The sequence below is a fragment of the Rhinolophus hipposideros genome, assembly GCF_964194185.1.
Source record: "Rhinolophus hipposideros genome assembly, chromosome: 2".
NCBI classification, from domain to species: domain Eukaryota; kingdom Metazoa; phylum Chordata; class Mammalia; order Chiroptera; family Rhinolophidae; genus Rhinolophus; species Rhinolophus hipposideros.
In genome coordinates, this window is record NC_138048.1 from 61,346,999 (window position 1) to 61,373,010 (window position 26,012).

The 26,012-nt window shown below is 44.4% G+C and overlaps 1 protein-coding gene and 1 long non-coding RNA gene across 3 annotated transcripts in view; one reads left to right on the forward strand and one right to left on the reverse strand.

Annotated features, from left to right (window-relative positions):
• Positions 1-5,433: 5,433 nt before the first annotated feature.
• VPS8 (VPS8 subunit of CORVET complex) overlaps positions 5,434-26,012 on the reverse strand; it is a 236,051-nt gene continuing 215,472 nt past the window's right edge. For both annotated transcript variants that reach the window (XM_081062741.1, XM_081062742.1), the window contains 2 exons: positions 11,183-11,263; positions 5,434-6,146 (listed from right to left, as the gene is read on the reverse strand). In XM_081062741.1, coding sequence (XP_080918867.1) covers positions 5,997-6,146; positions 11,183-11,263 — 231 coding nt within the window. In that variant the 3' untranslated portion in view covers positions 5,434-5,996. The remainder of the gene's footprint in view (positions 6,147-11,182; positions 11,264-26,012) is intronic.
• On the forward strand, positions 5,629-11,456 carry LOC308503489. Its single transcript, XR_013994189.1, has 3 exons — positions 5,629-5,746; positions 6,388-6,497; positions 10,711-11,456. It is a non-coding gene; the product is annotated as an uncharacterized lncRNA (long non-coding RNA).

Here is a 26,012-nt window from a genome sequence, read left to right on the forward strand (position 1 = left end):
AAAGTTGGTATTTTGGAGTTTGGAATATTTCCTCCCTGCAATCCCTCTTTTAGAGAGGTCTGTCTGATTTTAAAAAACACAATGTGAACTGAATAAAACAAAAACGCACATTTGTAAAATGGGAAACACTTACACTGAGTGCTCACCTTGTGCCAGGAAATGAGCAGTTTACATCCTTACCCCATTTAAACTTTACAAAAGCTTGATGAAGTGCCGGTAAATGTTATTATCCATAATATACGATCATGGTCACCCATCATGATAACTCCCAGAACCCTTGGTAATAAGAACTTTTGTGTTGGCTGCATTAGGTTTATATAAATAAAACTTACATCCCCCCACAAACAGTATTTATGTCACACAAAGCCACAAGCTTTGTATTCAGTTCATACATGCCATGTAAGAGCTAAGCACAGGCCCCTGGGGTGCAGTCACTCGGTCACCGAGGTCCAGGGCCCACACCTCAGTCTGGTAAATCCAGGGGCTCAATTTTTACATTCAGCACACCCAGAAAAGAATAACTTCTGGGATTGGCTTTTATTGAGTAACCTCAATGGGAACTGCTAAATACATTCTTTTATTAGTAATAGTAATAGTAATAGTAATCAGATCAGTTAGTATTATTAATTTTAGTTCAATAACTACCTGACTGGTTTCTGTGAGTAATCTTCACAGCCACCCTCCGAGGGAGATTTCAGCATCCCCATTTCACAAACCGGGGAAAGAACTCAGGAAGTAAACATTTTTGCCCCAAGTGGCACAGCTGGTAAGCAGTGGGAGTCAGGATTTGAACCCAGTCACTTTGGCTCTAGAGCTCATGGATCTCGGCCCTTTGCTGGTGTCGTCCACCCTTGTAGCGCCCTTCCCACCCTCAAGGCAGTTGGAGGCTGAGTCAGGAGGCTGCGTGGTGCAGCTGGGAGGGCAGCAGCAGGTGTGCCACTGCTGTCCTTCACCCAGGAAACCTCCCCACCGGCGGAGGCTGCTCCCCAGGCAGTGGGACGGACACTCACAGGCTTCCTTCGTCTCTGCCCCTTGTCTGCCTCACACAGACCTCGCCCCAACACACACACACACACACACACACACACACACACACACACACACACAGTCTATCTTTTGACAAATATCTCAATGCTTTTATTAGACCATTGCTTCTTCCATGTTTAATCACATTTTGACCAGCATTCAAGGCTAGCTCTTTCTGTCTTCACAAAAGATAACTTGTATTTTAAAGTGACTTCTGCATACAGGTAATCTCATCTACTCTGTGTGCATTCTACTAATTTAACTCTAGATAATTGTATTGCAAAGTTCTAGGAGGCATTTCATTGTAGCCTCTTACAATTGCTGACTACACACACTTTACTTCTGCAATAAACCTGAATTTAGCCTCTCATCCTCATTACAGTGCGATCACTGGGAGCTGGTAATGCCTTTAACCCTTGGTGTGCCAGCCCAGTGTGGGCTGCCACAGAGCTGTGGGTAAGACAGGAACTCGGGACTCAGGTTTGCCAAGGCCGGGTCAAGGAGTGGCAACTGGAGGACAGATGGAATCTTTCAGGAGCCAGGCAGACTGGGAATCTGAGGGCGATACAAGTGAAAAGCCAGGCAAAGGAAATATGTGTAGACATTAATGGTGATTTTCTGTTTGCTTTTTTGAATTTTCCTAGTTTTCTAAAATAAATTGGTATTCCTTTTAAATTCTGAAGGAAAGCCAGTAAGTTGTGCTGAAGATGCTGAGCCCTGGACAGTGAGTGCAGGTTAGCCTGACTTTCCTGGGCACGTGGGGTGGGAGTGGAGGGCGCACACGTCCGGCAGCATCTCACCAGCACATGCGCCTGCTGGACGAGGCTAAAGGCTGGGCTAGGCAGGCTGTGCCCTGGAACTAACTGGCCTCCGCTGAGGAGTGACCCCATTCCAGATTTCCAACCATGGCAGGAAAGTTCTTGGGCCCGTGGGTTGGAGAGAGAGGAGAGGATTTGTTTCTTGTCTTTCTTCGTCCCCAGCCTGAAGCTCTGCATGTGAATTTGGAGACAGGAGGTCAGAAGCTTGGGCTCTGGTGGGACATCTTAGCCCCCGTGACACCTAGCCTGTCACCTAGTGTGAAACCCCAGATGATTTATCCCAAGAAACAGATCTAGAGCGTCACTGCAAGATGATGACAGTGCCGCCTCGTGGATCAGCACAGCACCGCGCATCTGGATAGGGACTTATAAGCATTTTCCCAGGAATCAGCTTACCTGCCATATCCAGTGACGCTGTGTGGTGGATGGGGTGGGATAATTTTGAGAGTTTGTGGCTGAAGCAACCAAGAGCGAAGGGAACCATAAGCCAGGTGAGTCCGTCGTACATGGCAGGTGAGTAGCAGGGCCAGCGCTCCAACTTCCTGATTCTAAATCCAGCGGGTGTTACTCAGCTCGTTGAGCCTGTGCAGTGAAACCCTGCCCTGCCCCTGCTCAGGCTTCTCCTCTCCCTCACCTGTCTGTCTCCACCCCCAGTGCGGCCCCGAGGCTGTCCCTTGCACACCCAGGCCCATCCCAGACTGAGACCAGCCCAGCTCTCGGTGGGGGCATCGAGGAACCATAGCTCAGCCGTCTGGGCATCACCTGATGTAACCCTTGTTGCCAAGTCACTCTGGCTTTGTGCCCAGCCTGGCTTGACCTGGACCTGGGACCTCTCGAGTGCACAAAGTGAACACTTTGTGAATTAATCCAGCTGTGCACGTAGGGTTTGTGAACATTTCTGCCCATAAAACGTTTACCTAAAAAAGGTAGTGACTTCAAAGAAAAGATGGTAATACCTGTTCTGTTTTAAGCACTGCGCTAAGGAGGATATGGAGCGGACAGAACATAATCCTAACCTCGGGAGTAATGGAGGCAGGAAAACACGGATGAGTGGAAATAAGGTGAGACAAACTGCCTTTTTTCTCGGGGAGCTGGGGAAGGTTTCACAGAGTATCAGGGTGTGGAGGACGCTGGTGGCAGAAGCATGGCCACGGACACCTCGAGAGGAGGGGCTCTGGGAGGCAGCTCTGATGACTGGGGCTGCCCTCTGGGAGCTCAGCGGTGCTCAGGCTTCCTGGGGGCCTGCAGGCTGCCCTGGGCCACCCAGAGGACAGCACATCAGGAGGCCTTTCCGGCATCTCTGGGCACAAAACAGGCATCCGACTCTAGAGATGCGCCTTTGGAAAAACATTTTCAGCAGGCAGAGCTCAGTAGGAACATACAGCTTCTGAGAGGATCCCTAAAGCTCTGAATTATTTATTCGCTGAAGCATTCATCATTGATGAGGCCCCTGTCGGCTTTCCTCTTCCACAAACACCTTCCCTCCCCCTCAGCAGGGCAGGCTCTGGTTGGTAATATGTTGCTTTGTAAAGCATCTTCCCACATGTCACTTGAACTTTGCTATAGATGGAGCAGATGGCTTTTATCTTTTCCAGAAGAGCAAACAGCCTTCCTCAGCTCCCATGAGGGCCAGTGCGGCCTGTGCCTAGAACCCGGGGCCCTTTCCAACAGTCCTGCCTCTGGCGACTCCATCCTCCTGGTGACAGAGTGTGGATGAGGGGAAGCTTGGAGCTGAGCGTAACCATGTTTTCAGGTTGTCCATTCAGATAATTACTGTTTACCAAGTAGGAAAGATGTGATGGAAGCTGCTGTGTTTGGCCCCCCAGAATCCACTCCACTCTCCAGTCAGGGCTCCAGTTTCCTTTCAGAGGACCACCTCCCCCCCATCCAGGGCACAGCATGGGAGGAAACTTCAGACCAGGTACCTGCCCTCTCCAAATGAAAGCTGAGGGCTCTCTGGCATTTCCCTCCCCCAGATCCTTCCTCTTACCACATGTCACAGCCCAGGGGTGAGCATGTGACTTAGAAAAACAGCTGGAGTGCAGCCCTGGGGCTGGAGCAGGGCACTCAGGGCTGCCCCTTACCCTGCTCCTGGATCCTGGGAGCTGCCCGTTCCCCTCATAAGCTCCATGGCGACGTCCAAGGAACCCTTGCTGTTGCTGAGTCTAGAAATATTTCCAGATAAGTTTCTGCCCCTAAGGAACTGCTTTGAAGTGGGACCTGACATCACTGCAGACTAGAACCTGTGCTGAGTGCCACAGGAGGGGACAGGGACAGTGACGGTGGCTTCTCTTCTACCCTTAGGGGAGGCAAGAGGGCACTTCAAATCCAGTCCAGTTTCTTCCTAGGAAGGCATGACCTGCACGTAAAGCTGCTGTAATGTAGTCAGTGGTGCTGTGACTCAAATGACAAACTCAAGGACTCTTGGGGACTAAGCTAATAGGACAGGGGCTAGAGAGGAGTCATTTGGTGGCGTTCACTGGCCCTGATTTGAGCCTCAGTAACTGCCTTGGATTGTTCGGCTACAGAATGAAGCAGGACAATCACCAAGTTTGTTTTGAGACTATCAAACTCCTTTGGCCTTCATTTTAGGCTCATCAAGAAACCTGACCTGTAACATGGGGAGGCAGCATCTTGGCTCTGGAACCACAGTCCTGAAGTAAGGTCCCTGCTCTACCGCTTCTTGAGTATGTCACCTTGCTTTATTTGTCCTGTCTGAACCTCAGCTTTCTCATCCATAAAATGGGGTTGAGACGATCTCCTATGGCTGCAAGCAGCATCTGGTGTTCACTTAATGCCCAGCCCTTCCCTCCAATGTGCCCTCCTCAGGCTTCCGCCAGGAGGAGCGGTGGGTGCTGGAGGAGTGACAGGTGCACCTCCGAGCCCCTGCACGTTTGCTTCCTGAGCCCGGCAGTCGACTACAGCGATTAAGCGTGTCGTCGTCTCTGTGCTGCTGGAGGGTCTGGCCTTCAATTTGTAAAAAGTGCCACCCCTGTGAAGCGCAGTTAAGCGCCATAAAATGAGGGGTGCCTGTATAATAGACGCCACGCTGACATCTAGGGGCGTCTGCCATGTGCCTGCACAGTGCTGAATGTTTACAGGCACTGTTTCATTTAGTCTTCCCCAGCAGCTTGATTTTATGAGAAATAGAAGCTTAGAGAAGTCAAGTGACTTGCCCAGGATCGCAGCGAGTGTGTGGCAGAAGCAGGCTCTGTTGTCTGCTGAAGGTCCGCATGCTTGCATCCAGCTTATGCACCTATTTCCTGGGGGCTTGTTGGTGAAAGCAAGCCAGTCCGAGTCTGACCGTCCCCGAGGGGACTGGTGAGAACGCAGCCCCTGAGCCTGTGAGGTGGAAAGCTAGTCGGTGCTTGTGATGACCTCCTGACGTTGTTGGTTCAATGATGTACAAAGTCCCAGGGCCAAGAAATGTAAAAATCCTGCTCGGGCAGTCTAGTCCCATCACAGGGGCACTGGGGTGGCTGGGCTGACTGAACGCAGTCACGATGGAGCTGCCGCTCTGAATAAAGGTGGTGTTGTCACAACCAGGGTCTTTGAGCTGATAAAACTGAAATGTAGCAAGAAACATTCTAAAGGTTCTAAGACAGCTAGCCAGCAGAACTTAGACACAGAGGCATTTATTGTTAGCACAGGAAAAATCTGACACTCAAGTGGGTTTTAACATAAACACCTGGAAAGGGACGTGCCCAGCCCCACAGGCCGTGGCCCTCCAGTGCAGGTTTCAGTTCTACGCCAGCCCAGCCAACACAGGTCCTTGTTCCCAACAGCCACAGCAGCTGACGTCCAATGCCATCAGTGGGAGCTCCACCTATTCTCTAGGCTTCACGGGAAACAGGAAAAAGTTCCAACAGGCAAAGCGCATTTTCTCAACAAGCTGGATAGAGGTATGTGACATTCCTTTGCTTAAGAAGCAAAACAAAATCAACTAGTCTGGTAAACTGCTGCTGTGGCAACACAGCAGACACAGGGCTTCTCCCTGGGGAACAGAGGGTATGAGAAAGCCTTGGGCACGAAGTCCACCTCGGGCCCTCTGCTCAGATGTGGGAGGCAGTGAGGGCCAGGCCAGTTAACGGGGTCCCTCCCCAGGCACCTTGCGATCATCCCTGGTCTCCAGGGCCAGGCCCCAGAGAGTCTTCAGTCCTCAGTCACAGGTGGGGGATTGAGCTGTAGCTCGAAGTTCTCATTCTGGAAGATGCTGTGGAAAGCAGGGCCACTCTGGGAGCCACTGAATGGCCTGTAGCTCTCGCTGCTGCGGTTCTGGGAGAGTTCTGTAAGGAGAGCCAGCTGCAAAGGAAGGCACACACATCAACCAAGGCTTGTGGGAGCAGAGAATCTGGGCTGGGGAACCCCGAATCCCCTGCCTCAAGTCCACGAGGGGCAGTGCTGCACCGTGGGCAGAGTGTGAAAACTGGGTTCAGGCCCCAGGTCTGTATCTCACACAGAAGTAATGTGACTTGGGCAAGTTCACTCCATCTTTCAGGGCCTAAACTTCCTCTGTTAAAACCAGTCTATGTCAATCCTGTAGGCACGTCACACTGTCTGATTCTGAACCGGCCATGCTGACTGCTCCTCCGCAGCTGTTACGTGACTCTGTGGCCTCGCCCCGAGCTGAGGGTCTCCATTCTCCCCATCTTGGTGAGTTCTCCTCAGGGTGAGTGACCCTGCATTATGACCACTGGCTCTTTTGTAACCTGGGTAGCTCCACATGGATGTCCAGCTGCCACTCCAAACTGAGGAGCTCCAGGGGAAACTCAGAGACTACCTTCTCCTCTAAGAGTCTTCCCTGCTCCCAGCTTCCCTATTTCCAACAATGACAGCAACGAAACCCTCACTCTGTTAGGGGCTCAGTTATGAAAGACCTGCCAAGGACATAGAGTAACAGGAGGAAAGGGCCATGCCAGCCAGGCGCTGCCACTCGGAGAGGCCGACCCTTTTACCTCAAAGAGGCCTCTGCAAAAGGAGGGAGCCTGACGGCCCTCGAGATGCCCCCGCTGCTAAGAGAAGAGATGAATTCCACACCCAGGGAATCCTGTGTGGTAGGCTCCAGGCCAGAAGTCCACGAGGACTTCGAACAGCCCAGGTCACTGTGGTGAGTGCCTTTCAGGTGCCAGCACTATGCCAGGTCCTTTACATGTGTACTGTTTCTATTTAAAAAAATTTTTTTAATTTAAGTATAATTGGTATACAACTGTATTATATTAGTTATGTTAGTCTCAGGCATACAATGTAGTGATTTGGCATTTTTACACCTTACAGTGTGATCACCCCACTAATTCTAGGAATCACCTGTCACCGTGTAAACTTACCACAATATTACTGACTATATTCCGCTTTCCCTTGTCACCCATCCCCTTCATCTCTATGTCTATAAGTCCATTTTTGCTTCGTTATTATTTTTTAAAATTTCACATATAAGTTCACCGCATTTAGCCTATTTACATTTAGAGTAATTATTGATAAGTATGTGCTTATTACCATTTTGTTAATTGCTTTTTTTGGTTGTTTTTGTTGTTCTTCACTCTTCCTTTTTTCTTCTCTTGATCTTTTTCCTTTTGATTTGTTGGTTTTCTTTAGAGTTTTTATTGGATTTCTTTCTCTGCATTTTTTGGTATATTTTTGGTTTATGGTTGCCATGAGGTTCATATATACCTATCTATAAGAGCCTATTTTAGGTTTATTGGGGTGACAATTGTTAGTAAAGTTACACAGATTTATGTAACTTTGTTGTAACAGGTGTACAATTCTGTATTACATCATCTATAAATCCCATTGTGTGTTCACCACCCAGAGTCAGTTCTCCTTCCATCACCATATATTTGATCCCCCTTACCCTCATCTCCCTCCCCCCACCCCCTCTGGTAACCACTAAATTATTGTCTGTGACTATGACCTTTTGTTTCTTCACTTGTCTTGTTCTTTTGTTGTTTTCAGCTTTATATACTACACATCAGTCAAATCATATGGTTCTCGACATTTTCTGTCTGACTTATTTCGCTTAGCATTATAATCTCAAGATCCATCCATGTTGTCACAAATGACATTATTTCATCGTTTCTTATGGCAGTGCAGTATTCCATTGTGTACATACACCACATCTTTATCCAATCATCTATGGAAGGACACTTTGGTTGTTTCCATGTCTTGGCCACTGTAAATAAAGCTGCAATGAACATTATAACAACCTATTTTAAGCTGGCTGGCATTTAAGTTCAATTGCATTCTAAAAGCACTACATTTTTTCTCTCCACTTCACTCTTTGTTTCTGACATGTTTTTGATGCCATATTTTATATCTCTGTTTTGTGTATCCCCTGATTATTTCTTGTAGTTATAGTTAATTTTTTAACCTTCATATTAGCTTTTTAAGTGATTTATTCACTGGGATTATTGTATATTTGCCTTTACCAGTGAGATTTTTTTTTCTTTCCTGTATTTTCTTATTTCCGGTTATGGCTTTTTCTTTTCTGCATAAAGACTTTAACATTTCTTGTAAGGCCTGTTTAGTGATTGTGAACTCCTTTAGTGTTTTCCTGTCTGGGAAACTCTTTATCTCTCCTCCAATTCTGAATGGTAACCTTGCTGGATATAGTACGAGCATTCTAGGTCACAGATTCCTTTCTTTCAGCACTTTAAATATCTTCTGCCGCTCCCTTCAGGCCTGTAAAGTTGCTTCAGCTGAGAAGTCAGCTGATAGCCTTATGGGGTTTCCTTTGTTTGTGACTTGATGTTTCATTCTTGCTGTCTTTATCCTTAACTTTTGCCATTTTAATTACAATATGTCTTGGTGTGAGTCTCTTTGAGTTCATCTTGTTTCATCTTGTTTAGAACTCTCTGTGCTTCCTGGATGTCTGCTTCCTTCCCCAGATTAGGATAGTTTTCAGACATTATTTCTTCAAATATTCTTTTTGCCCCTTTCTCTTCTCCTGGAATTCCTATAATGTGCATGCTAGGGTACTAGATGTTATCCCAGAGATCTCTCATACTGTCCTCATTTCTAAAAATTCTTTTTTCATTTTGCTGTTCTGATTGGGTGCTTTACACTGTTTAGTCTCCCGGGTCGCTAATCCGTTCTTCTGTATTAAATAATCTGCTGTTGATTCCTTCTAATGTATTCTTCATTTCAGTTGTTGTATGATCATCTGATTGGTTCTTTACTACCTTTCCTAGCTCTTTGTTGAAGTGCTTCCTGAGGTCCTCTAGTACTCTCAAGTTTGTTGAGCATCCTTAGGACCACTTCTTTGAATTCCTCAATTACTTATCTCCACAGCCTTGGGGGTTTTCTCTGGAGTCTTTTCCTGTCCCTTCACTGGGGGCATATGTTTCTGTCTCCCTGTTGCGTTTGACTTTCTGTGGCTCCTTTGAGTTGGACGGGACAGCTATGCCTCCCAGTCTTGGAAGAGTGACCTCTGGGTAGACTGTGTATTGACTAGTTTTGGCAGGCTGGTTGCAGTTGGCGCTTGGTGCCTGAATTGTTGCCTGGCCTGGAGAAGAGGGTTCCAGGTGGGGCATCCTGGTGTGTGCTTGCTTCCAGGCCCTTCTAATTCGGTGGCGCTGCCTGATGCAGATGGGCCTGCTCGGTGTGCTCTTAGCGTGTGTCCTGTCACTTTAACTCGTGGTGATCAGAGCAGGCTCTGGGTGAGGCTGCTTTGCGAGCTTGCAGCTGCACTTTACTAGTTCTGCTCCCTTTCCAGACAGTGTAGCTCCTCAGATGTGCCCCTCTCACTCCACAGGGACAGCCCTGTGTTCATGCCCTGTTGCTTTACTCGTCCGCAGTCAGAGCAGGGTCTGGCCGCTCTGTGTGCATTTCAATGCCCTTTCTCCAGGTGGAGCAGGTCTGCCTGTGTGCACAGCAGCACCCCACTTACTCTGCCAGGGGCATCCCTGCATGTGGCTACCGCAGTGTTTTGTTAGCTCTATACTCGCTTCAGGTGAGGGAGCCTCTTGTGTGCAGAGACCAATGCGCATGCAAAGCAGCACCCTTATCTACCCAGGGATCAATCACTGGGTGGAGGGGCCATTGTATGCATGCTATGACACCCTCCTGATCCTGCTGGATCTAGTTCCAGGAGAGGTGGCTGAGGACACATACCAGTGCCCTGCAGGTCAGTTAGGGAACCTAGACGGAGCTCCCACTGGTTCTCTACATTCAGGGGAAATGTAAATAACGGTGCTCACCACTGCCTCTGGACCTGGATTGTTCCCTCACCTCCTGGAGAGCTCTTGTGGTTCCCCAACTGTCTCTATGTGGTCCCTCTCTCTTGCTTGTTGTGCAGACTCTGTTCAATTGGCTCACAGTTGTCTCTCAGGAGGAACTGCTCTAAATATAGATGTACATTCGATGTGTTCTTGGGAGTGGTGAGCTCAGAGTCCGCCTACGCTGCCATCTTGGACCTGCTTGCCATGTGTATCATTTCTAATCCTCTCCGACAATCCCCTGGGTAAAAAACCTGGAACCCCAAGAATTAAGTAACCTGCCCGAAGTCACCCAGTAGTGAGTGGTAGTGTGGGATTCAAATGCAGGTCCCTGTGGTCACTTTTGCTCAGCTGAGCTTCCCACAGTTCTGTCTTCCTTAGAGATAACTCGTCTGTTACCTACTCACCTACCCTGCCAGGAACTCTGTCTTCTAGCTGTTCTCCGACCTTTGGCCAGGGGATCTCTCTTCACTCAGGCAATAGTGGCACAAGGCTCACATGTGTCCATTTGTCACTTCTGGTGATAACCCACTACCAGTGGCTGTGGTAACTGCGGAGACATCCGAAGGCCCCTAAGTTCAAAGTGCCAATTTATCTAAAATAATCCAGCCCCAGCTCCTGGCTCTGAGACGTATGTGTCTGTTTCCCATTCACAGTTCCTAACTGGCTCAGAAGCTCTGACTGCAAGTTACTTATCTGGCCAAGGACAGACAGGAGGTACGCTTGCTCAAGCAGTCCTGCCAGGAACTTCACCACCACCCTCCGGAGAGGTTACAGAGAGACGGCCCTTGCTCTGCTCGAGCTCTACCTCATGCCACTTCCTGACTTCTGTAACCCTCTCAGCTGCCCATGAGCCTGTGAAGTTCTCCTCAACAAAAACAGTACATACAATGCTACGAACAGAACAGGCAACAAATGCTACATAAACGTCAAGTTCTTTCACATTTAGACACTGTGAGGTAGAAAGATCAACCACAAAAAATATTTTCTGTTTCCCAGGAAAAAGCTATGTTTGTGTCCTACCTCTGTAACGTAGTGATCTGGAAATCAATGAGGACTGACACTGCATTTTCAAGACAATAATTATAAATAAGGAAAGGAAAGCTTAAAAAATCATACAAACATTACCCTGGAACTTCCTCGGCAGAGACGGCAAAGCTGATCAAAGGCTTGGATTTGCTGTGGATCCAGAACAGGTTCTGAGGTTGCCTGAGAAATAGAAAACCAATAAGGTTAGTAACACCCACGGGCGGCCTCTGTAGTTGGCCAATGGTGAAATTCAACACTTTTTTCATTCCTCTGAAGAAAATTTATGCTGCCAGCAATTAGTGAGAGAGATTTTACTGAACATTAATTAGAAATAAAAAATCCTTTGGTGCCAGCCCCCAGGCTGACCTCTATGTACCGTTTCCCCAGTGTGGTCTCTGATTTTCCCTAATTATGAGCTTCCTTTCAGGCTTCTTCATCCCTCTTTGCCTTTACTATGCAGAGCAATTTGCCTCCATCCAGCCTTGCCTTCCCATATCCATCACTCAGTATGGCCAGCAAAGGTGGCCTTTCTCTGTGGTGGTAGTGGGGGATGCATTACACAGGAAAAATCATGATCATGTCATTTCCCTGTCTCGTTAAAAGGCTGGTAGCCACCTGTGGTGTTGCAAAGTTGGTCTACTGCTTTTTTTGGAAGAGGTGACTTATTTCTATAGCAGTCTCGTTCTGTTCCACCTGTTATAGTGGTAGAACATGCCAATACTGTGGTTCTACTCTCAGGGGATCTGGTCCAACTCATACCTAGAAAGAAGAAATGGGGTTCTGTGGGAGGCAGCCATGAGCACTGGAGTCAGAGGTAAATTGCAATACAAGTTCTGCAACCTGCTGGATGATGTTAGGCAAGTCACTTCTCGGAGCCTCGCCTGTAATAAGAGAGGATAATGCTTCCCTAATGAGGTTGCTGAAAATTAAATTAGATGAGATACATATTTCAAGTGTCTTTAACTTGCTTGGCACCCTGCAAGGGCTCAGTATATACTAGCTTTTATTAATACATTTAATGTTACTAGTTAAATGTTGATTTCAGAAGTGTTGTATGAAAGAGACTAGTAAAACAATGTCTTTCATTGCTCTGTATTTGTTATGAACCCGTTTGGCATGAATAACAGATTACAAAATACACTCCCAACCTATCTGAGAAGGGTTTCAATGAGGAAGGATCTGCGTGTTGACACAGGCACCACTTTATGGGAAAGGTACTGTCATGTCCATATTTTCTCTGCCAACGAGGATTTGAACTTAAAAAAAAAAAAAAAAAAAAAAGCATTTTATAAGAGGCTATGTCCCAGACAAGAAAAAGCTAAAGGAGTTCATCGATTACTGCATTTCCATATGCAGTAATTTACAAGAAATGGTAAAGGGACTTCTTTAAGAAGATAAAAAATATCAATAAAAAAATACACGAGAGACAAAAATTCTCACTGACAAAGGCAAACACTTAGTAAAAGCAGTGGATTAACCAACTGTAAAGCTAGTGTGAAAGTTAAAAGACAAAAGGAGGAGGATCATGTGTATTTCCAGCAATAAATTAAGGGATACCCCCCCCCCCACACACACACGAAGTTAAAAGAGGATGACAGAACTATAAACATGGAGAGAGGGTAAGTAAAAATTGTAGTGATTTCAGAATGTGTTTAAATTTAAGTGACCATCAACTTAAAATATACTACTATAAACATAGTTTGAAATATATGAAGCACATGGTAACCACAAACCAAAAATCTACAAGAGATATACAAGACATAAAGAGAAAGGAATCCAAACACAACACTACAGAATGACAACATACAAGGGAGCAAGAGAATAAGGGACAGAGAAGAACAATAAAAACAATCAGAAAACCATAAAATGGCAATAACTCTATACCTATCAATCATTACTTTAAATGTAAATGGACAAAATGGTCCAATCAAAAGACATAGGGTGCTGAATGGATAAAAAAACACAAAAGATCTGTAAATATGCTGCCTACAAGAAACCCACTTCAGATCAAAAGATGCACTGAAAGTAAAGGGATGGAGAAAGATATTTCATGCAAATGGAAACAAACAAAAAGTTGGGATAGCAATACTTATGTCATAAAAAATAGACTTTAATACAAAGGTAGAAAGAGCAGACAAAGAGGGGCATTTCATAATGATAAAGGGATCAATCCAAAAAGAGGATATGAACCTTGTAAACATCTGCATGCCCAACGTAGGAGCACCTAAATATATAAAGCAAATATTGGAGGATATAAAGGGAGAGATCGACAATAATAGTAGGGGACTTTAACACCCCACTGACACAATGGATAAATCATCCAGACAGAAAATCAACAAGAAAACAGTGTCCTTAAATGACACACTATACCACATGGACTTAATTGATATTTTTGGGACATTTCATCCCGAATGAGCAGCAGAATATACATTCTTTTCAAGTACAAACGGAACATTTTCCAGGACAGACCAATGTTAGACCACAAAACAAGTCTCAATAAATTTATGAAGACTGAAATCATATTAAGCAACTCCTCTGAACACAATGGCACAAAACTAGAAATAATTACAAGAAGAAAACGGAAAAACACGCAAACACATGGTGGCAAAATAACATGCAACTAAACAATGAACGGGTTAACAATGAAATCAAGGAAGGAATCAAAAGATACCTTGAAACAAATAGAAATGAAAATACAATGACCCAAAAATGTATGGGACACAGCGAAAGGAGTCCAAAGAAGGAAGTTCATAGCAATACAAGTCTACCTCAAGAAACAAGAAAAACCTCAAATTAATAATCTAATCTTACACCTAAAGGAACTAGAAAAAGAGAAACAATCGAAGCCCAAAGTGAGTAGGAGGAAGGAAATAATAAACACCATAGTGCAAATAAGTGAAATAGTCTAAAGAAACAATAGACAAGATCAATGAAACAATAACAAGATCAAAGAGCTGGTTCTTTGAAAAATTAAACACGATTGATAAATCTTTAGCCAGACTCATCAAGAAAAAATAGATGACCCAAATAAATAACACCAGAAATTTAAGAGAAGTGAAACTGACACCACAGAAATATAAACGATTATAAGAAAATACTATGAACAATTATATGCCAACAGACTGGACAATTTGGAAGAATGGATAAATTCCTAGAAACATACAATCTTCCAAGAATGAATCAAGAAGAAACAAAATCTGAACAGATCGATTACTACTAACAAAATCAAATCAGTAATCAAAACACTCCTAACAAACATAAGTTCTGGACTGGATGACTTCACAGGTGAATTTTATCAAATATTCAAAGAAGAATTAACACTTATCTTTCTCAAACTATTCAAAAAATTGAACAGGAGGGAAGGCTCCCAAACTCATTTTACGAGGCCAGCATTATCCTGACTCCAGAACCAAAGACATACCAGAAAATAAAATTATAGGCTGATATTCCCTGATGAACATAGAGGCAAAAATCCTCAACAAAATACTAGCAAACTGAATTCAGCAAATACTTTAAAAAGATCATACACCATGATCAAGTGGGATTTATTCCTGGGATGCAAAGTTGGTTCAATAACTGCAAATGAAGTAATGGGATACACCATATAAACAAAATAAAGGATAAAAAAATTATGATCATATCAATAGATGCAGCAAAAGTATTTGACAAAATCCAGCATCCATTTATGATAAAAACTCTCAGCAAGGTGGAAATAGAGGGAATATATCTCAACTTAATAAAGACCATATATGACAAAGCCACCATTAATTTTTTATACTAAACATAGAAAAGCTAAAAGCGTCCTCCTTAAGATCAGCGACAAGACAAGGATGTCCACCTTCACCAGTTTTATTCAACATAGTATTAAAAGCCCTAGCCACAGCAATCAGACAAAAAAAGAAATAAAAGGCATCCAACTTGGAAAGGAAGAAGTAAAACTGTCATTATTTGCAGATGACATAAATACGACATGTAGAAAATCCTAAGGATTCCACACACACAAAAACTATTAAAACTGATAAATAAATTCAGTAAAGTAGCAGGATACAAAATTAATATTCAGGAATTGGTTCCATTTTTATATACTGATAACTTACTGTCAGAAAGAGAAATTAAGAAAAGAATCCCATTTAAAACTGCATCAAAAAACATAAAATACCTAGGAATAAATTTAACCAAGGAGGTAAAAGACCTGTGCTCAGAAAACTATAAGACATTAAAGAAACTGAAGAAGATAAATAGAAGGGTATATTGTGCTCATGGATAGGAAGAATTAACATCTTAAAATGTCCCTACTACCCAAAGTAATCTACTGATTCAGTTCTCTATCAAAATCTCTATCAAAATACCAATGGCATTTTTCACAGAAGTAGACCAAATAATCCTAAGATTCATGTGGAACCACAAAAGACCCTGAATAGCCAAAGCAATCTTGAGAGAGAAGAACAAAGTTGGAGGTATCACGCTACCTGATATCAAATTATACTACAACGCTATAGTGATTAAAACAGCATGGCACTGGCATAAAACAGACACATAGGTCAATGGAATAGAACAGAGAGCCCAGAAATAAACCCATGCCTATATGGTCAACTACTATGACAAAGGAGTAAAGAATATGCAACGGGGTAAAGATAATCTCTTCAATAAGTAGTGTTGGGCAAACTGGACAGATACATGCAAAAAAATAAGACAACCACTTTCTTCCACCATATACAAAAATAAACTCAATATGGATTAAAGACTTAAATGTAAGACCTGTAATCATAGAACTCCTAAAAGAAAATATAGGCAGTTAATTCTTTGACATTGCAATAGTTATTTGGGTATGTCTCCCTGGGTAAGGAAAACAAAAGAAAAAATAAACAAATGGGACTTCATCAAACTAAAAAGTTTTGGCACAGTGAAAGAACCTACAAAATGAAAATGATAACCTATTGAATAGAATGTATTCACCAATGATACATCAGATAAGGGGTTAATGTCCAAAACACATAAGGAACTCATACAACTTAACACCAAAAAAACCAAATGATCTACTTAAAAAAATGGGCAGAGAACGTGAACAGACATTTCTCCAAGGAGCACATACAGATGGCTAACAGACATATGAAAAGATGCACAATGTCACAAATCATTAGGGAAATGCAAATTAAAACCATAATGAGATATCACCTCACACCTGTCAGGACAGCCTTCATCAATAATCAACAAACAAGTGTTGGCAAGGATGTGGAGAAAAGAGAAGCCTTGTGCACTGTTGGTGGTATTACAAATTGGTGCAGCCATTATGAAACAGTATGGAAGTTCCTCAAAAAATTAAAAATAGAACTATCATATGACCCAGCAATTCCACTTCTGAGTATTTATCCGAAGAAATAAAAAAAACACTAATTCAAAAAGATATATGCACCCCTATGTTCACTGTAGCATTATTTACAATAGCCAAAATATGGAAAAGCAACCTAAGTGCCCATTAATAGACAAATGGATAAAGATGGCCTACAGATGAGGTCAGACAATTCAGTTCACAAACTCATCCTAGAAAAAGTGCTACATACCCCATTGCTGAATATCACTACAATCACTTTTGAAGTGCTCCCCTTGGGAAGCTATGCACCGACGCCAGGGCCTAGTCCACCCTTCAAAGCAATTTTGGAACTCTTTTTCAAGAATGGCCATCAGAGCTGTTGTATTACCCTTGATGTCCTGAATGTCATCAAAATGTCTTCAATATTTCCTTTCTCTTCAGGTAAAGAAAGAAGTCATTGGGGGCCAGATCACGTGATTAGGGAGGGTGTTCCAATACAGTGATTTGTTTACTGGCTAAAAACTCCCTCACAGACAGTGCCCTGTGAGCTGGTGCATTGTCGTGATGCAAAAGCCATGAATTGTTGGCGAAAAGTTCAGGTCGTCTAACGTTTACACGGAGCCTTTTCAGCACTTCCAAATGGTAAACTTGGTAAACTTTGTCCAGTTGGTACACATTCATAATGAATAATCCCTCTGATATCATAAAAGGTTAGCAACATTGTTGCAACAAGTTCGTGAACTTAATTTTCAGACCACATATATACAATGGAATATTACTCAGCCATAAAAAGAATCAAATCTTACCATTTGTAACAACATGGATGGACTTAGAGGGTATTATGTTAAGTGAAATAAGACAGAGAAAGTCAAATATTATATGATTTTAATTATATGTAGAATCTAAAAACCAAAATAAATGAACAAAACAGCAACAGACTCATAGAGAACTAATTCCTGGAGAGAAAGGGTGTGGAGTATCATGCTTGCGATATATACTTAGCAAAACACATGGGAGGGACCCAAGGTAAAGATGATATGAAGGTTCGAGAAATACTATAAACCTAGCTCAAACAAAGCAAAAAAAAGAAAAAATATAATTACCTTCGAGAGATTTAACAATGGAAAACATGGTCTTGCCCCGATTTCCCTAATTCCTTTAGTACTAATGGCATAAACTGGGGAGTGGAGTGGATTAAGGAGAAGGACGACAGATGTATGCCTTTCACTGGCCATTCAAAACCTCACAACAGTCCATATGACAAGGAATCTTACTTATTTGGATCTCACCTTTGCTTACTCCCTGGTTACTGTGATAAGGTTTAACAAGGAGGGAACAATTCGGGAATGCACTGGGTAAGGCACTGGGAAGGTGGGGTGGGCAAGGCAGGTTAATTAAAAAGAAGGTTGTAAAGGCTGAGTCAGCAAATGATAAAGCAGCAAGAGCAAGAAAACATCTCCCATGGAGGTACTTTTGTAAGCAGCCCTTTGCCTTGAAGAATACTGTAAGAAAAAAACCCTATGAAATGAACTACTGTACTTATTAGGGAAATGTCGATGGTATAGACCACTTATGACGATCCACTGAAGAAATGCCCATCAGATCCTGCACTGAGAAAAGCTGTGTTTGACACTGTAGACTTGTTACTACCGTGTTTCCCTGAAAATAAGACCTAAACCCAAGCCCTACCACAATTTTTCACGATGACATCCCCTGAACAGAAGCCCTAATGCGTCTTTTGGAGCAAAAATTAATATAAGACCAGGTCTTATTTTCAGGGAAACACGATAATTGTGTTTTCTGCTTTTATCACTAGGGAACTTGGGGCCAAATGGTTGGCTATGTGGAACTACCAACTGCTCAGGACCCACTGGCAAACATTTATGTGTGCTACTATATAACCCGGTTTTATATTATTTTCCAAAGACATACAGTTTTTTAAAATCTAGGTTTCCTCATTTATTTATTTCATCTATTGGATGTATTTTGGAAGCCAATTCAAGTCATTTTGGGAAAGTGAAGGTCAGTTTGTAAGTAGAAAACACTACTATTAAAAATGGAATCATGTGTCCCCCTCCCAAACTACCCCCCCCCCCCGCCCCCAGCAAACTCCTGGCAGACTATTCTTGGCACAGGGTGAAAGGCTCTAGCCCCTGGGAGATTGCTCACTGAAGCAGAAAGTACAGAAATCTCAAATGATGGTCCAAGCCATGTTTTCTGACCCAGCGCTTCTCCAACTTTCACATGCAGAATCACTGAGAAGAAATCTTGTTAAAGTGCAGATTCTGGTTAGTAGGTCTGGGTTGGGGGTCTAAGATTCTGTGTTTCTAACACTGTCCCGGGCAATGCTGAGAAGGCTGGTCCTGTATTTCAAGCCACAAGGTGCTAATCTACTCTGCTAGAGCAGCCAGGGGTGGCTGGAGACGTCCGGTGCTCACTGAGCAGTCACGGTAACAGGATGCTGTCAGGTTATGGGTATTCTGCCCGCTCCCGATTACCTGTACCAAATCAACCAACCAACTAGCATTTTTTTTCTAAAGTACCCCAATTACGTATGCTGTTTTCAAAACTCACTGAATTCACATGAATCTTAGCAGCCCTTGGGTATAATAAGAAAATTTAATAGGAATGTTCCTGCCACGTGGTTTATTTGGAATCTTACTGAACTGCAAGCCCTACCCCTACTTTAGTAAATAAGTAAACAGGATTGTATAAATTGAGGAAGAGAAGATTAACAGACATGCCGAATATGAATAAAAAATTTGCAACCAATTAAGCATCATAACCATGGCCTCTACCTTATAAACCCTACTCTTGGGAGAAAACCTGGAGTAACAAACTGTCAGTACGCGCACACACACGCACACATACACTCAATCTCAAACATGTGCCTGAAGACGAATCATTGGAGGTAAAACATGAGAGTTATTTGCAGACATGCCTAGGACTTAGCAAATGCTCAGCTGTCTTAAAACCCTTCCTAGAAAAAGTATTTTGTTTTTTAAATTTAGTTTGACACAAAATGCTCTCTCTCTCTTTCTTTTTTAACTTTATTTTAAATGTGTTTTTCCAGGACCCATCAGCTCTAAGTCAAGTAGTTGTTTCAATCGAGCTGTGGAGGGCGCAGCTCACAGTGGCCCATGCGGGGATGGAACAGGCAACCTTGTTGTTAAGGGCACCGCACTCTAACCCACTGAGCTGACCGGCCGCCCCGAGTTGTTTTTTGTTTTTTAAAGGAAGCGTACAGGACAATGATTAATAAATCACTAAGGTGAGGATTTCTGTACTGTTTTCCATGGTTCTATGGGCTTGCAGAGTGGGGTGGGTGAGGGTGAGGGGAGGGCCAGGGCTCCCGGGAAGGCAGCCTGTCCACAGAAGGCCTGCTGAGCTGGTGTGCGCCCTGCCTACTCAGGCCCCTGTCCAGTCACCTTCCGGCCCCACGAGCTGGTATCTAGTCCTGTGGTTCACACGTATTTCCGGAGCCCCTACTGTATCAGGCCTGCGCCACAAACACGAGTGAGTCAACAGCAGGTTAGTGGCTCACAGATTCTGGGATATGAAAACCCCACAAAAAGATTTCACCTTCTTCAGTGTTGATAAGCAACGCTTGAGAGGTTACTGAGGTTACCTATGAAACCATACGTTGCACATTTGCCAGGGCAGGTTTTGTTTGAAAATGCTCTCACATTATCTACATAAACCATCAAATGCCCCTGAAATCACAACCTTGTGGGGTCCAGGTTGTACTCTTACACATAACGACACACGGCCCCTCTCCAGAATGCCTTTTCTGAGTGGCCCTGTCCTGTGGGATTGGCGTCTACACGACCTGTGCACAACAGTATGCTGTACTCACTGTCGTGTAATGATCTGTTTGATGTCTCCCCTGTTAGACTGTCAGAACTGTACCTTATTCATCTTTCTATTCCCAGCACTCTACCTCCAACAAACATTTGCTGAATAGCCCCACATCCTGGTTTACTCTGAACTGTCCATTTTAGGTGTCAGAGCAGGCAGCAGCTTGCCCTCCCCGCCCAGTGTGAAATCCCTGGCATTTCTCTTCCTATTTTCGTGAACTCGGACTCTGTAAAGATTCTTTGTGATTTCTGGCATGTTTGTCCTGTATCTCAGTGAAAATATCTATTTTATAATTCACTGATGGGGGAAGGATCAGTTTTAAAATGTCAGAAAACAGGAGTACTAACCCTTTTAAGAAGGTAGGAAATTTTACCCAGAGAGTGGGACTTGTGAAACGCGTCTTGCTGTCGTGGCCTCAGCACTCCCTCGTGCAGAGCCGTCCCTCGTCCCTCGTCCCTCGGTGTGACCGAGGCTGCCGGAGGGGCCCCCAAGTGCAGTGACACTGCCGTGCTGGGGGTGAGAGCCTGCGCTCCAGGCTGTGTGCCTAAGCCCAACACCGGGGTCCCCAGTCACCGCACCACACTCCTAGGCGAGGCACCCCTATTTTCTCTGAGCTAGGCCTGTGGGGTGTGTGTGTGTGTGTGTGTGTGTGTGTGTGAGATGGGGATGACGCTAGCAGCCACACCACATGAACTGGCTGAGGAGATTAAGAAGGGAATGCGTGTAGAGCAGGTGGTAAAGCCCAGGACGCTGTAAGTTCTCATTACGTGTTATTACTGGAGAGCAGGGGAGGGCCTAGTAGGCACTGCCCACAGAGCCAGTCCACATGGGGCCCCGGTCATGGGTACCTAGTCCCAACGTGGCTGCTGAAATGGGAAGAAAGGGGACTTCAGGGCACCACGCTGACAAAACTGGCCAACCTCAATGGAGGGATGGCGGATGTCGCAGAAGAGGGAAGGGACAGCACAGGAAAAGCGTCATGGAAACACGAACTCCCTGAGGACAGAGCCTTTGGCTCTCTCACTCAGGGGCATATAGCACAGTGGTTGACACAGAGCAACTGTGAAATAATGACGCTGATCACATGGATTAGGGATGGGAAGGGCAAGCAGGCAGATTTCCTACTTCTTACATATTCACTGGGCTGTTTGTAAACCCTCTGCGATGCAGTAAGTACACAGGGCTTGGCTTCTGACAGACTTGGGTTCCATCTGGATTCTGCAACAACTACCTAAGTGGCTCTGGTCATTTAGCTTCTCTGTCTCAGTTTCTTTATCTGTAAACCGTACTTTGCAGAACTGTTGTGAGGATTAGAGGTAATGTATGGGCCTGGCATCTATTTGATGTTCAATAAATGGCAGCGATTACTGTGACTGTGATATCTGTACACCCAAGGGAAGTGCTAGAAGAAAGAGCAATGGCTGAGAATCAGGAAACCTAGCTCTAATCCTGTCACAGCCGCTTGTACAACCTGAGAGGTTCACAGCACTCCTCTCAATCTACGTTCCTACTTATTAAAGGGCAGTGCCACCTCAGCACACACTACCATCCGGGGAAGATATTGGCACCACGAGAGGACAGGCATTTAGGGAATGGAAATTTCAAGCAAGATGGTACTGTTTACTGAGGCTGATCATGATTTTTAGTGCATAATCAGAACCAGACTAGAGCAAACAACTAGAGGTGCTGTCACAAAGACCCATTATCACCCTGAAGAGAAGTAATACATTCAGTCTAAAATGCCACCCGGAGAAACTGATTTGCCAAATCAGTGTCATGCACAAAAGTGGGAACAACATAATTTGAGCACGATCTCAGTTTGGCAAACCCATAAACATAAAGCACCCTTCCCAGTATTCCCAGGCCATCTAACCCACCAGCATAGAGTTGATTAGGAGTGATTTTCCAACTGGAAGAGAAAGAAAAACACATCTGATACTATCTGCTAGAGCAAATTTACTTCTTCCCGTATAATGAAGTTCAGTGATGAGAGCTGAAAATTAAACTGTAGCTTGCACATTAGAGGAAGAAACAGTGACAGCCCTGGAAATGACCTTGTAACACTCGGCATTAAAGTAAACCCAGTAGAAAATGAGGTCCTGATAATGTCGTAGCACCCCAGGGAGAGGGATGTTGGGCTAACAGCGCCAGCACATTTCAAAGCTCGGTGACTCACAGACGGGGTGGAAGTGGGAGCTGTAATTACATCCGCTGGAAGGAAGAAAACAAATCAGGGCTTCCAGGACCCACAAGCCTCTTAACCAGCACATCAGGCTTTGAGAGAGAAAAACAACCACGATTCCCTGCCACCCTGAAGGCTGGGTTCCAAGGAAGAGGAATAATAACAGTACTCAGGTCTCTGGGCATGGAATCTCCCAAATCATATACGAAGACAGAGACCGTCCCAGAAGACTAAGCTCTGCTTGTTCATTTCTTATTCTCCACAATAGAATAAGGTCCTGACATCAAACCCCCAACATTTCCTTTCCTCATGTCTTCCCACATTAGCACATGAGAAGGTCACACCTCGTTGGTGAGAGACATGGGACACTTGACATAATTCCACATGATTATTGGCCTTTTCTGCTTTCTAGGAGCCTTCTACTGGCATTGCTGTAAATGTGGTGGTGGGGATGGGGGTAGAGGTGGAGTAATACGAGTGGAATGAGAACCATTTCCCCACTTTTCCCTGCCTGCTGCTGGCCTTACTTTCAAACCTTTCTCTCTATCTGTTATAAGCCTAAGTCAGACTTTTGCCACCTTAACCCAAGCTATTTCAAACTAGAGGTCCTTAATGTTTAACGCTTTTGCCTAAAATGAAACCTTGGCTTCAGAGATAAGAGTGAAACCATACTTCCTTCCCCCCTGCAAACAGAAAACACATTTCCTAAAATTCCCACACACTAAACAGTTTTCTCTCAGAACCTGACCTCTCACACACCCTCATTTCCTAAGGCCTCAGAACTCTCAATAGGCTACAGCTAATAATGAATTAGGTAATGAAATAATAAAATAAGCAAGTACATTGCTAAGATTACTGGAGACAGAAGGGAAACACCTGGCAGAACATCTCTTGAGAAGATGTCACTTAGCGCAATGATCATTGCTCTAGAATGACCAGCTCTAAGGGAAAAGGGTTGGAGATAGAGATAGTGAATGGCTGACTGGAAAATATCCATAAAAAAACTCAAGACCTTGGGGCAGCCGGATGGCTCGGTTGGTTAGAGCGCAAGCTCTAGAACAACAGGGTTGCTGGTTCGATTCCCACATGGGCCAGTGAGCTGCGGCCACCACAACTAGATTGAAAACAATGAGCTGCCACTGAGCTTCTTGAGGGGCGGCCAGATGGCTCAGTTGGTTAGCATGCAAGCTCTCAACAACTAGGTTGCCGGTTCAATTCCCGCAATGGATGGTGGGCTGTGCCTCCTGCAACTAAGATTGAAAATGGCAACTGGACTTGGAGCTGAGCTGCGCCCTCCACAACTAGACTGAAGGATGATGACTTGGAACTGATGGGCCCTGGAGAAATACAATGTCCCCCAATATTCCCCAATAAAATTAAACAAACACACAAAAAACCAAGACTTTCAGTATCACAATTAAAAAGAAATAACAGTGGGGCCGGCCCGGTGGCTCAGACGGTTGGAGGTCCATGTTCCTAACTCCAAAAGCTGCCGGTTCGATTCCCACATGGGCCAGTGGGCTCTCAACCACAAGGTTGCCCGGTCAATTCCTCGACTCCTGCAAGGGATGGTGGGCTGCGCCCCCTGCAACTAGCATCCACGACTGGACCAGGAGCTGAGCTGCACCCTCCACAACTAAGACTGAAAGGACAACAACTTGACTTGGAAAAAAGTTCTGGAAGTACACACTGTTCCCCAATAAAGTCCTGTTCTCCTTTCCCAATTAAAAACAAAGAGAAATAACTGACTTTTCACAGCAGTAGGAAGAAAATGCTGGTTTAAATCTTCCAAGATGTGAGAAGGAGGAGTAACCATCATCACCACCACGTCTAAGAGTTAGTGACAAGTAATTGTTATGTGCCAGCCATTGTTCCAAGCACTGCACATGTATTTTCTCATTTAATCATCACAAAAACCCTATGAGTTCAGCAGTTTTGTTGTCTTTATTTTACAGTTGAAGAAACTAAGGTCCTGGGTTCAGTGACCTTGGGGTCACCCTGGTTGGTGGGGGAGCCCAGATTTGAATTTGGGAAGTCCAGTCCCAGAGGTTTCTTTCACTTGCCATGCTCTTGGTATTAGTCTGGAAGAAGCCTGACAGTCACTTTCAAGGCACCCAAAAGGTTATGTCAGGAGGAGGCTAGGACTAGCCGGTCTAAGCCATGCTCCGGAAACAATGATGGCCTCTGACCGCCTTCTGGGGATCCTCATTCTGCTTTCTACTTAAAGAAACTCATCCTATCAGGCCTGTGAAGTCCCAACAAAAGGCCCAAGAGAAACAGCAGCGGATGAAAATGAGCTATAGTTATTAGCGTCCTGCTTAAAAATGAATTTTAGAAGGCTGGGCTGAAGAAGCCCTGCGAGAAGTCAACGATGATGAGAAGTAAGCCAGGTTGTGCAGTGAGAGACCTCACACACAATGAGAAGACAGTTTTGTGCACACACTAGGTGCTTATGAATGTTTTCTGCCATCACAGAAAAAACGCTGATCTTGGCCAACACTGATTAGTGACACTAATTAGTTGTGTTGTGTCAATACCCTTGATGTCAGTTATCTCCTCCATAAGATAGAGAAAAATCTCTGCATAACCTACCCCAGAAGGCTCTGTGAAGGGCAGTGGGGGGTTGTAGAAAAGGAGAGGGAAATGGAGAAAAGACATATTTCCTGTCGTCTATTTAGTCTCCAGCCTTATTCTAGCTACTCTTGTGTTTAACACTTACATCAGCCCAGTAAGGCAGGCTTTACTGTCTCTAATTTACATGTGAGGAAACTGAGATTCACAAACGTTAAAATACAATTTGTAAGAGACAGCGGGTCCTGATAAGAGGTCCAACTCTATAGCCCACTGTACTGTGTTTGTGACAAATGAGGTGCTATGAATTTACAGGCATATGGCCTTCCCATGGACGATCTGAGCTGCCCTGTGTGCTGGGAGATTGACAGGGCATCTGCCTCAGTGCCCTGCCCAGATCCTTGGTGGGGTTGTCTGTAAGGATAGGGCCACATAACCCTATGTTATACAAAGAAACACAGTATTTTTTCCCTGTTTGGTTTATTTACCCATTTTGCTGCCTCACAAAAAGAAATGTTCCCACATTGTTTTAAAGTCTTTGATACCTATACACTCTACCTATCCTGCTTTGAAAGGCAACTACCTGCGGAAATGTGTGGTGGCAAAAACTGATGATCTCATTATGCCTAAAAAATGGATTTTTAAAAACTGATTAGGTAATTGCAAAAGGTAGTATGAACTTTAAATAACTAATGTAGTTCCTTAGTCCAGTTCATTAAAACCTGCCTGTTATCTAGACAGGAATTATTATTACAAAGGGTTGGTTATGTTAAACTGTCTCAGGGGCAGAGGATGCGCAAACTTCCAAACAGATTAAAAAATAATTGCTGGACTGTGCCGCCCCCAGTGTAATGGAGGTATTATCTACAGTCAGCATTACCCGGAGCTGTAAGGACATAGACCATGACCATTATAAAAAGGGATGGAAAATGACAGTACAGGAAATGAGATGGGTGACAACTAAGCTGAGACCCCCAACCTCTTTCCTTCCTGAGGGCACTATCCTG